This window comes from Malaclemys terrapin, chromosome 2 (genome assembly GCF_027887155.1).
Source record: "Malaclemys terrapin pileata isolate rMalTer1 chromosome 2, rMalTer1.hap1, whole genome shotgun sequence".
In the NCBI taxonomy this organism is placed as follows: Eukaryota; Metazoa; Chordata; order Testudines; family Emydidae; genus Malaclemys; species Malaclemys terrapin.
The window spans coordinates 227147764-227160485 of NC_071506.1; the positions used below are offsets into that span (position 1 = coordinate 227147764).

General features: G+C 50.0%; 1 protein-coding gene across 4 annotated transcripts in view; it reads left to right on the plus strand.

Moving 5' to 3' along the window:
- Positions 1-10391: 10391 nt before the first annotated feature.
- The window catches only part of TRA2A (transformer 2 alpha homolog), a 50261-nt gene continuing 47930 nt past the window's right edge, over positions 10392-12722 (plus strand). The window contains exon 1 of one of the 4 annotated variants that reach the window (XM_054020179.1): positions 10392-10564. In XM_054020179.1, the coding sequence (XP_053876154.1) occupies positions 10529-10564 (36 nt within the window). In that variant the 5' untranslated portion in view covers positions 10392-10528. The remainder of the gene's footprint in view (positions 10565-12722) is intronic. The other 3 variants (XM_054020178.1, XM_054020177.1, XM_054020180.1) reach the window with 3 other exon arrangements.

Sequence of the window (12722 nt, forward strand, 5' to 3'; positions counted from 1 at the left end):
ATTAAAAATCATGTAAGGAGATCAGATTAAAACAAATTAAATGGTATGCAGAAGAAGTGTATCTGAGGGTCCATTCCCAAATTAATTCAGAATAGTATTCAGTGCTGCTGAGAACAAACAATTTCAGTTCCTCTTTTTCTGCTCCACTTTTGCATCTTATCAACCCAATTTAGCTTCTCCTCACCAAGAATGACCTTTTGTCCTGGGCTTGGCAAGTGAATTGTCTTGCCTGAAGGTGTCATCCTGAAGCCAGGTCAGTCTGCTTTTAAAGATGCAGGGCTTATATGAATGTATAATTTGTCCTTAACTTTAATGGTACTCCATATCTAATATGAACAATGGACAAGATAATGGATTTGTCATACTCCTCCCCCTTTACAAGGTCCTGTCTTGATGGACCAAAAAGGTATGGTCTTCCATCAAGTTAGCTTAACACAATTGAAAAACCATTTCAGCACTCATTAAAACAGGATAATACATATGAAAGCATGTTGGCTGGCTATGTTGTAGCCTAGGCAGCAACCCAGCCAGATAATATGCCTTAAAACATGCTAGACTGCACCTTAACAAGTGTTAGAGGGACTTTCACTTGCGTTAAGCTAGGGCTACCATACGTCCGGATTTCCCTGGTCATGTCCGGCTTTTCGATCTATAAATAGCCATCCGGGGGGATTTCTAAAAATCTAAAAATGTCCGGGATTTCCCCCGGTTGGCTATTTATAGATCGAAAAGCGGCGGCCAACTGCTGCTCGGCAGCCAAAGCCCCTTCCCGGCTCCCCCCATCCCCTACAGCCTTAGCATGCCGTCTGGCCCGGCAGCTGTCTTTCCCCCTCCTCCCCTCCCCTGAATGCTCCGCCCCCCTGCTCCTCCCCCTCCCCTGCTTCCCGCGAATCAGATGTTCGTGGGAAGCCTGAAAAGAAGCAGGGGCAGGCGGGCAGCAGCAGGTATGTGCGGATGTGAATAGGGGACGCGAGGAGGAGGGCTCCGGGGAGGCGCGGCACGGCCTAGTCCAGCCCCGGCCGAGCGGCTCCCTCCAGCCCCAGCGGCTCCAGCCCGGCTCGGCTCGGGCCCCGGGGCACCGGCCGAGCACGCCGGCCTGGCCGCGCCGGCCCAGCCACATACCCCCAGCCTGGCCCCAGCAGCTCCGGCCTGGCTCCGGCCCCAGGGTGGTGTCCCTGGTTCCGGCCAAGCACACCAGCCCTGGCCCCAGTGGCTCCGGCCCGGCCCCGGCCGAGCACCTCCGGCCCGGCCCCAAAACCCGCGACCCTGGCCGGAGCTCCGGCTGGAGCGCAGCCCAATTCCTGGGCTCTTGTTAAAGCCGGCCCTGGTCAGGGGACCGGGGGGCGGGGTTGGATGGGTTGGGAGTCCTGTCAGGGGGCGGGGAGCAATTGGATAGGGCATGGGAGTCCCAGGGGTCTGTCTGGGGGCGGGGATGTGAATATGGGGTGGGGGTGTGGATAAGGGTCGGGGCAGTCGGGACAGGTAGAGTCCTAGGGGGGCAGTTAGGGTGGGGGGTTCTCAGGAGGGGGCAGTCAGGGGACAAGAAGCAGGGAGGCTTAGATAGGGGGTGGAGTCCTAGGGGGCAGTTAGTGGCAGGGGTCCCAGGAGGGGGCAGTCAGGGGACAAGGAGCGGGGGGTTTGGGGATTCTGAGGGGAGCAGTCAGGGGATGCAAAGTGGGAGGGAGTGGATGGGGTGGTGCGGGGCAGGGCCTAGAGCGGGGCTCCTCCCCCCCCCGTCCTCTTTTTTGATTGTGGAAATATGGTAACCCTAGTTAAGCTAACAACTGAAAACAACACATTTTTATTTTTTGGTTCTTTGAGACAGGACTTTGTCCATGTTGTAGCCTAGACACCAGCACAACCGTGTGGTGGGGGCTCCCCTCTATGGTATCCAGTTCCAAACTCCCAGCCCTTGCCTTGGGCTTAAGGCCCTCCTATGGCCTTTGGAGAGGCAGATAATCACTCAGAAGTCACTACAACTCCTTTATCAGTAACAAACAATCACGTTATCAGCAACAGTCAGCTTTATCAGCAAAGTGTTCCACTGTATGCATCCGATGAAGTGGGTTTTAGCCCACGAAAGCTTATGCTCAAATTTGTTAGTCTCTAAGGTGCCACAAGTACTCCTGTTCTTTTTGCAGATACAGACTAACATGGCTGCTACTCTAAAGACACTCAGGATACCTTCTTCCTGTTTGTGGGTTCTAGATGAATCTCGCATATGGTGCTGTTTCACTGAATGAAGCCACACGTTTAGGCTGCTCCCTCGCCCTGTTCCCCCCCAATCTAGAGCTCAGACTCTTGGTCTGATATGTCTCACCAGCAGCCAACTGCACATGTCCTTTCCAACAGCCCACTGAATTCTTTCTCCAGTCCTAGGAGAGCTGGCAGTAGGAAGCAGGAGCAAAATTACCTCCCAGCTCTCTAGGCAACCAGAACGCTTTGAGGGTGGAGAGTCCAGCTTCTTCCTGTTTGCTTACATACACACTCCCAACCACTAATCGAGGGGGGTTGGGGGGGGGAGAGCTAGGTTTCACAGCATGGCTACTGATCTGTGGAGTTGAGGCTTCACAACAAGTTAGCATTACCTCCTTTCATATGATTGATTGCTGGTCTGTATATTCAGTAAACCTCCTCCCATAATGAGATAGCTGTAGTATGTTTAGATCCTGCATTATGACAAGACACTTTTTTCAATAGTAGCATAGCTTTTCTCCCTTAATAGTATTTTTGGCATAGCTAGATTATTTGTTATTATCGTTGTTATTATTATTAATGTTGTGATAGCACCTAGAAATCCCAGTCATAGACCAGGACCCCAGTCATGGACTAGGACCCCATTGTGCTAGGCACTGCACAAACACAGAACAAAATGATGATCCATGCACTGTATAGGATTTCTTTCCTTATCCCTCTATACTTACTTACATCAGGAGAGCCCTTAAACCAGTGTCAAGCATCTGTGAGCACCAGGAAGGATTTGTCAAAATCTAGGTTAATTAGCACTAGGTCTTTAGTCAGCTCCTGTTCCAAAAAATGGAAGGCCTCTTGACAGTGGTCTCTTTAAACTACCTTCTTATATACACCTGTAATAGATGTAACACTGTTGCTAAAACTGGGCACAAACCATGTACTTTAAGTGGCCCATCCCTCTAAGGATTGGGCATTTTTCTGTGTTTTGTGGACTGTACTATTTTTATGACTTCTACATTCATTGACTAGGGGTAGATCCATCTATTTCCAACCTGGTACTTCAGCCATTGCCACCTTATGCTTTTCTACTTTTACTATTAGCCCAGCCATAGGCATGGGAAGTAGGGATGCAGGGGGGGCTGCAGCACCCCCAGCTTTTATGTGGGGCCCCATGCCTGGGACTCCACTCCCCAGCTCAGGGGCTGGCCCCATGCCCCAGTTGCTGTCTCCGCGTCCGAAGCCCTGCTCCTGGCCCTCTGCCTGGGACTCCGCTCCCCAGCCTGGGGCTCTGTTTTGACACCATGTCAGAAAGGATCAGAGCAAACTGTTCTTACAATGAGGTAAGCGCTTTATTGTTACAGTCAGAGCCATCCAGTCCATAGGATGGACTGGGGCAACTGCCCCAGGTCCCACGCTTTGGGGGCCTCGCGCTTTGGGACGCAGGGTCAAGGGCGGCCTGGGGGACTAGTGGGGGGCCTGGCACTGGCAGCAACGAGCGACCCAGCCCCAGCCTGCCCTGCTCCACCCCACCGGCTCCCGGCGTCACTCGGGGGAAGGGGTGGAAGCTGGAAAGAAGCGGGGCAGGGTCTTGGAGGAAGGGGTGGAGTGGGGGCGGAGCCTGGGCCAGAGGGAAGGGGTTGTCCCAGGCTCCACGCCAACCTAGGGACAGCCCTGGGTACAGTAATAACAAAATGACAGTTACTTAGCACTAATTCCAGTTATAGTGAGACCTATTATATTAACTCTTTAAGTTGGGTGACCAGAGGTCCCGTTTTTAAAGGGATAGTCCTGTATTTAAGCCCTCCTGCAGGTTTCCTGACTGTTTCTTAAAAACGGGCAAATTGTCCCATATTTTTTGTCTCCCCCCCCCATTGGTACTGGCGGGTCCTGCTGCTGGTCAGATCCCTGCTCGCCAGCCACCCACCCACCAGAGATGAGTGAGGGGGTCCAGTGGCCGATTATGGGAGTGGGTGTGCAAGGCTGATGGCAGGGCAAAGATGCAGTGCGCGGGGCAAAAGCCAAAAGACCGCTGTTGGCCATGTTCTGCTGTTAACCCTGGCAGAAATCTGGGCAGGGAGGGTCGAGTCGGTCAGTCACCCTCCCTGTGTGAGAGAGGTGTATGGGAGTATGTGTGTCACCTCTCCCTGTGTGAACCCTAAAACTTTAAAGATAAGAAGGTAAATAAAAAGAATCCAACTACACAGTACTTCTTTTTAACAAGGGCTCAGTCAACTTGATGTTAATTTGAATGTTTGTACTGCATAGTTCTGTTTGATTGCCATTGAACTCACTTGAATACGAGTAATTTTACCAGGGGTCCCGTATTCATCATAGGGAAATACGGTTGTGAGAGGTTGGATCCCAGAAACCCCCTTGGGAACTGCCAACTGATGTGCCAAGACTACTTCTGCCCCTGCTTTCCCTGCCAGCTTGAGACTCCAGCACCCCGTCTTGCTGAGCCAGACACGCCAATCTGCTCCACTACAGACTCGGGGTCTGAACCACGTGCCCCAAAGCTGAAGACTTAACTGAAAGCAACTTACAAAAGTGTTCCTGTCTTTAACACTCAGATGTTCAACTCCCAATGGGGTCTAAAACCCAAATAAATCCATATTACCCTGTATAAAGCTTATACAGGGTAAAACACATAAATTGTTCGCTCTCTATAACACTGATAGAGAGATATGCACAGCTGTTTGCCCCCCCACCCCCGGTATTAATACATACACTGGGTTAATTAATAAGTAAAAAGTGGTTTTATTAAATACAGAAAGTAGGATTTAAGTGGTTCCAAGTAGTGACAGACAGAACAAAGTGAATTACCAAGCAAAATAAAATAAAACACGCAAGTCTATGTCTAATACAGTAATAAAACTGAATACAGATAAAATCTCACCCTCAGAGATGTTTCAATAAGTTTCTTTCACAGACTGGACGTCTTCCTAGTCTGAGCAGAATCCTTTCCCCTGGTACAGCTCTTGTTCCAGCTCAGGTGGTAACTAGGGGATTTCTCATGATGGCTCCTCCCTTTGTTCTGTTCCACCCACTTATATATCTTTTGCATAAGGCGGAAATCCTTTGTCCCTTTCTGGGTTCCCACCCCCTCCTTCTCAATGGAAAAGCACCAGGTTAAAGATGGATTCCAGTTCAGGTGACATGATCACATGTCACTGTAAGACTTCATTACCCACTTGCCAGCACACACATATACAGGAAGACTTACAAGTGAAACAAAGCCATCTACAGACAATTGTCCTGGTTAATAGGAGCCATCAAGATTCCAAACCACACAAATGGCCCACACTTTGCATAATTACAATAGACCTTCAGAGTTATATTTTATATTTCTAGTTTCAGATACAAGAGTGATACATTTATACAAATGGGATGACCACACTCATTAGATTATAAGCTTTGTAATGATACCTTACAAGAGACCTTTTGCATGAGGCATATTCCAGTTATATTATATTCATACTCATCAGCATACTTTCATAAAATCATATAGAGTGCAACGTCTCAACGGTCACCCTATCTTTAAGTGCATTTGAGCACTATTTGGAGAGGGAAAGGTGAGATTGAGAAGATATGTGTACGTGTGGAAGGGAAGCACAAGTGATTAGACAAGTGTAGATGATGTGGAATTAGAGGAGGATGGAAGGCAAAAGTGAGATTTGCATGTGAGAGAGTGAAAAGGGCATGAGGCAAAAGGGACTGTGTTTGTATATGCAGGGCCGGCTCCAGGCACCAGCTAAAGAAGAAAGTGCTTGGGACGGCCAAAACCAAGGGGCAGCACTCTGGCTGCTATTGGGGCGGCACATACGGGTCTTTGGTGGCAATTCTGCGGCGGGTCCCTCAGTCCCTCTCGGAACGAAGGACCTGCTGCCGAATTGCTGCCGAAGAGGGGAGAGGCGTGATCGCGCTGCCATGGCTTTTTTTTTTTTTTTTTTTTTTTCTGCTTGGGGCGGTGGAAAACCTGGAGCCGGCCCTGTGTATATGGTACAGTGGAAGGGGGCGACAGTGTAAGCTGAAGGATTTTGTGTGTCTGAATGGGAATAAAGACAGTTTGAAAGTTCATGGAGGAGGTGCTAGAGGGAGATGTGGGGATTTGTATAAGAACATAGGAGGGAGGAGATAGCAATCAGAACCTGAGATGAGGAAGTTTTAAATAGACTTATATAAACATATGGGAAGGAGGTTGTGACATTGCACTTCACATGATTTATGGAAATATGCTTATGAATATGACATAACTGGAATATGCTTTACGCTAAATACCCCTTGTATGGTGTCATTAGAAAGCTTGTAACCTACTAAGTGTGTTCATCCTATTTGTTTGCATGTATTATTTCAATATCTGGAGTTAGGAGAATAAGATATAAATTTGTATCACCGATGTAAAAACATATTAAGTGGAGGCCATTAAGGGTGCTCCAGAAACAATCAGTTGTAAATGGCCTTAGTTACTTGAAAGTCTTCCTGTGTACCTGTGGGCCAGGCCATGGGGAATGGAGACTAGGGGTCTTACAGTGACATGTCACCATGTCACTTGATAATGAAATCCATCTTAAATCTGGTACTTTTCCATTTAGAAGGAGGGGTGGGGACCCAGAGAGACAAAAGATTCCCGCCTTGTGCCAAAGCTATAAAAGGGGGTGGAGCAGGACAAAATACGCTGCCAGTCATGAGAAAACCCCTCCTTACCACCTGAGATGTCTGCTGGATCTAGTAAAGACTGTACCGGGGAAAGGATTGGGCCCAGACTAGGATGGAGTCTAATCTGTGAAAGAAGCTTATTGGAACATCTTTGAGGGTGAGATATTACCTGTAATCAGTTTCTTAACGTATTAGACTTAGACTTGTGTGTTTTGTTTTATTTTGCTTTGTGACTTACTTTGTTCTGGCTGTTATTACTTGAAACCACTTAAATCCTACTTTTTATATCTAATAAACAAAAGTGATTTTATTAAACCCAGAGTAAGTGATTAATACCTGGGAGAGCAAACAGCTGTGCATATCTCTCAGTGTTATAGAGGGTGGACAATTTATGAATTTACCCTGTATAAACTTTATACAGAGTAAATTGGATTTATTTGGGGGTTTGGATCCCATTGGGAACTGGGTGCTGGAGACAGGTAACCTGCTGAGCTGTTTTCAGTTAGTCTGCGACTTTGGGGGTGAGTACCAGACCCTGGGTCTGTGTTGTAGCAGGCTAGCATGTTTGGCTCAACAAGACAGGATTCTGGAAGTCCCAAGCTGGCAGGGAAATCAGGCTCAGAGGTAATTTCAGCACATCAGGTGACAGTCCCAAGGGGGCCCCTGTGACTGAACCTGTCACTGAGGTGAGATTTAAATAAATTGATAAGGAGATGAGGAGAAAGTATAGGTGATGTGGGTACTGGAGCATGTGTATGAGGTAAGATTAATATGTATGCACCTGTGCAGGGAAGGTGTTGGTATGTTGGGGGTTGCAGTGAGAAGGCATAAGGGGACCACCGGCATGCCATGTTGGGCCTCCTGCATCTCACAGTGTGTGTATAGGGTTGCCAACTCTGACTGAAGCTATTCTGGGAGATTTTTTCCCCCAACATGACATGATGTCATTTTCTTAAAATAGCCCATTAAAATCTCCCAGATTGCTTTCAGTAGTCACCGGGAGATTGATGCTGATTCTGGGAGACTCCAGGCCAATCCTAGAGAGTTGTCATCTCTATGTGTGTATGAGAAGAGAGTGAGAGCTTGAGCAGGCCAGTATGTGTGTGCAATTGTGGGGGGCTCTGTGCATGTGTTTGTCTGTTCGGTTTTGTGGGGGGTTGTGCATGCTAGCGTGTGTGTGCGGTTGTGGGGGCTTTGCATATGGCAGCATGTGGGCGCATTGAAGAGAGTACTCTGTGCAGAGAGATGTGTGTGTGTGAAGAGGACACGCTGTGCATGCTGGTGTAGAGTGTTGTGTATGCCAGTGTGTGTGTGCCTTATGTAGGCCAGTGTACGTTGGAGGAGAGTGTTGTACATATCAGTGTTAGTCTAAGGGAGCCTCATAAACATTAGTTTCAGAGGGGTAGCCGTGTTATTCTGTTTCAGCAAAAACAATGAGGAGTCTTGTGGCATCTTAAAGACTACCAGATTTACTAGAGCATAAGCTTTTGTGGGCTATGGAAAAAAAAAAGAGAGAAAGCTTATGCCCTAATAAATTTGTTAGTCTTTAAGGTGCCACAAGACTCCTAGTTGTTTTTTCATAAACATTAGTGTGTGGTGAGGAGAGAAAGGTGGGACCTCATGCATGCCAGCATCTGTGTGTGTGTGGAGAGGATGGGCACACACAATGTAGTGGGGGGCTTCATGCACACTGATTAGGATGATCACCCATCTTTTATTTTAAAGGACCATCCCTTGCTTCATTGATTTGTTCCTTAGGGTTACCATCCATCCTTTATTTTAAGATGAATTGAAATGTATTAAAACTGATAAGTACCATTTTAAATATTAAATTGAAGCTTAAGATAATTGCATTGTCTACTTGAGGGCAGTAGAAATATACACTTGAGAGAAAAATACATGATATGCTAAGGAAAAAAGTGTTTCCTTAAAATGTCTCTTAAAATAAAGTGTTGACCCTTATTTTTCATGTGGTTTTCCCTTATTTCTATCCAACAAAGGTGGTCACCCTAATACTGATGTATATGCAAAAAGAACAGGAGTACTTGTGGCACCTTAGAGACTAACAAATTTATTAGAGCATAAGCTTTTGTGGGCTACTGCCCACTTCTTCGGATGCATATGCTCTAATAAATTTGTTAGTCTCTAAGGTGCCACAAGTACTCCTGTTCTTTTTGCGGAAACAGACTAACACCGCTGCTACTCTGAAACCTGTCACTGATGTATATGTTGAGGGAAACACTGTGGACATTTCTGTGAGGGAAAGGAGGACTGTGCACATCAGCACGTGTCTCTGTGGCAGTAGTGGGCCTCTACACATTGATGTGTGTGTACTGGGGGGTTGTACACACCGCAGCATGTGATGTGCATATGTGTAGGGGGGCTCACCAGCGTGTGTTGTATGTGTAGATGGTAGGAGGCTTGTATACACTGATGTGTGTGTGTAGGGGCGAAGGGGCTTGTACACACACCAATGTGTGTGGTGTGGGTGTGGTGTGGGTGTAGATGGCAGAGGGCTCATACACATTGGTGTGTGTGTAGGGTGACAGGATTTGTACACACTAGTGTGTGTGTAGGGGGCTTGTACACACTGATGTATGTGGCAAAGGGGCGTATACTGGTATGTACAATACTCTTCCCCAACGTACACTGGCATACATAAGGCACACACACACTGGCATACACAACACTCTACACCAGCTAGGGTGACCAGATGTCCGGATTTTATAGGAACAGTCCCTATATTTGGGGCTTTGTCTTATATAGGAGCCTATTACCCCCTCCATCCCCTGTTCCGATTTTTCACACTTGCTGTCTCGTCACCCTAACCCTGGTGTGCACTGCGTGTCCTCTTCACACACACACATCTGCCTGCACACAATGCTCTCCTCAATGCGCCCACATGCTGCCATATGCAAAGCCCCCACAACCGCACACACACGTTAGCATGCACAACATCCCACCCTCAAAAAAAACCCGCACAGACATACACATGCACAGAGCCCCCCCACAACCGCACACACTGGCCTGCTCAAGCTCTCATCTCACTTTCTGCTCATACACACACTGTGAGATGCAGGAGTCCCAACACAGCGGGGGGGAGGGGGCGGAGAGACGCTCATACAAACTGCTGTGTGTTGTGTGTAGGGGGGCTTATACGTGTTGTGTGTTTGGGGGTAGCTCGTACAAAGTGCGGTGGGGGGCACGTTCGCAGCGGCGCGTGTTGTGCAGGGGGGAGCTTATACGCAGCAGTGTGTTGGGGGGATCGTACAAGTCCCGTGTGTTAGAGGAGGCCGGTGCACACCGTGGGTGCGCGCACTAGGGAATCGCGCCGCAGGGGGAGGAAGGGGGTAAATGGGGACAGTATCTCGCCCCCAGTGCGGGCGGGGCGGGGCGAGGCGGCTGAAGGCCGGCCCCTCACCTCAGTCACCTCCCCCTCCCCGCCCGCAGCGCCCCCCTAGTGCTGGCGGCGGCGCCGGGCGCCTCCTTTGTGATTGGCGGGGCGGCCCCGCCCCCCTGCGCGGTGTCGGGCGCAGACGAGGCAGAGGCGCCATTTTGCGCTGCCGCCGCTGCTTGCAGGACGGGTCCGGAGGCTCTGCGGGGAGGGAGGCTGGAAGGAGGCCGCTGCCCGTGACTCGCGTCCCCGTTCGCTGAGCGCAGCAACCAGCACCCCGCCGCCATGAGCGACGTGGAGGAGAATAACTTCGAGGGGAGGGTGAGTGGCGAGCCCACCCGGGCCGTGCTGGGGGAGGCCGGCCCAGTCCTCCAGGGAGTGGGGGAGGGGAGAGGCGCTCTTTTCCGGCGGGCCGGGAGGCGCGTTAGCCTCTCCCTAAGATGGCGCCCCTCGGCGGCGCTGAGCCATCGATGCCTCCCGCCGCTACCCCCACCGGGCTCTGCGCTGGGCCGCTGTCCGCGCCCCGCTGCCCTTCCTCGCCCTGCCCCTTCCCCTTGCTCCCCACCATTTAGCCACGGGGCGCCCTGCTCTGCTGGCCCCAGCACTCGCATTTCTTGATGCGGGCGATGCGCCGGGCTACCTGCCCACCCAGAGCCGGCTTTAGGAAGTGCGGGGCCCGATTCGAACAGTTTTGACGGGGCCCCGGCAGGGATGACTGAAAAAAAAAAAAAACAAACACGTAAAAAAACATGTGGGGCTTGTTCTCACCGGGCGGCACTCGTAGTCTTCGGCGGTTTGCCCTTCACTTGCTCCGGGTCTTTGGTGGCACTGAAGGACCTGCTGCCGAAGTGCTGCCGAAGACCCAGAGCGAGTGAAGGACCCGCCGCTGAAGTGCCGCCGAAGACCCGGAGCGCTGCCGGGTGAGTAAAAATTAAAAAGGAGCCTCTAGCCAGGGAAGGGATTCTCGGCCACTTGCCCCCACCCCGGCGGCCCTGCCACTGGGCACGGGGCCCTCTTAGGCGCGGGGCCCAATTCGGGGGAATTGGTGGAATTGGCCTAAAGCCGGCCCTGTGCCCACCTCCCGTTGAGCCCGCCGGGGGTCCCTTGTCACCCGCAGCCCCGGGGAGCGCGCTCTGGGTTTTGCCGGAGCCCTTCTCTCTTCTCCCCTTTTCGGGCTCCGAGTCCAGCTCGCCCGCCTCGACCCCCCAGGTCTACGGGCTCCCACTTCTGGAGCTCCTCTACCCGGAGCCTGGGCGTCGGAGGCGGTGCTGTGCCAGCCCTTGGGGCGGGGGGGATCACGACGTGTCAGCGCTGGTTTGGTTGCGCTTTCTTTGTCGGGCAGTTAATGGCTGCGCCTGTGTGAGAGACGGGCCATGTCACTGCCTGAGGAGCGCAGGGACCAGCCTCCTCTTCCCTTCCGATGGCCCGTGATCGGGATTTCCTCTGAGCCAGATTCCCGGTGCCACCTGGGGTCTCGGCTGCTGCCCCGTGTAGTTCACTGATGATCCGATTGTACCCCACCACTCCCCCTGTGCCACCTACCGGGGTGTGGTGGCCCCGGGCCTTGTTAGGCTGTGCGCCTCACTCACCTTCTAATGGTTGCTGCAGTCTTTCTGTACACGTGTGAATGGTCTCTGTACACTTTTTAGTGATTGACAAAGGCAGGAATTAGAAACTGCTTGGTACTATTTGAAACATGGGACAGATGTTCAGGTCCATGTGGTCACTGCCCTCATCCTATCCCTGTTTACCTCAGTTTTATTGTAGGAAATCTTTAGTGTCCTCTCAAGAGTTGCTCTTGAAGAGAACTTGAGGAGCTTTTTTGTGACCTTCTCTGATGAACCAGTGGCAGCAGCTTTTGCAGCAACCTGATGCTGCCTAGGGAAATGACCAATGAAATTCTGACAGTGCAGTGTTGTATTCCAACAAGTATCTCTACTGAAATAGTGCTACTTTTGTAACACTAAATAAAAATAGTCCCTAGGCTAGAAGCACCATACACTGCTGTAGTTTTGGCTGCCGCTTCCTCAGGTGAGATAAAAACAGTTCTAATGTGGATTATTCTGGCAAAAGTGGCTTTGTTAGCTGTGTATTTCTGATTTAATTAAAGTAATGAGTAAATGGAAAATGAACTTGTATATTTAGATAGTTTGAAAAGCTTGGGTAACAAACATGTTTGCTTGTCAGTAATTCTTTACAGTTTATTATGTTCTTTGAGCACTAGTTTACCATGAATTTTTACTATGCATTTCGGTATCTTGTTTTTTTGTCAACGATATTTTGTCATCAGTTTCTCTAGTTTAAGAGAACAGTTGTTGTTAGGAAGGTGATGAAACTGATGAGCTTCAGAGTTACTGTATGTTTTCCACTGCCTGATGTTGAAATAGGAGAGTCTACTCTAAGCATTTCTGAAGCTCGGTTTCTGTGACTGCTGTTGCAGTTGGTCCCCTCTCTGTTCAGAGGGGAAAGTTTACTTGTC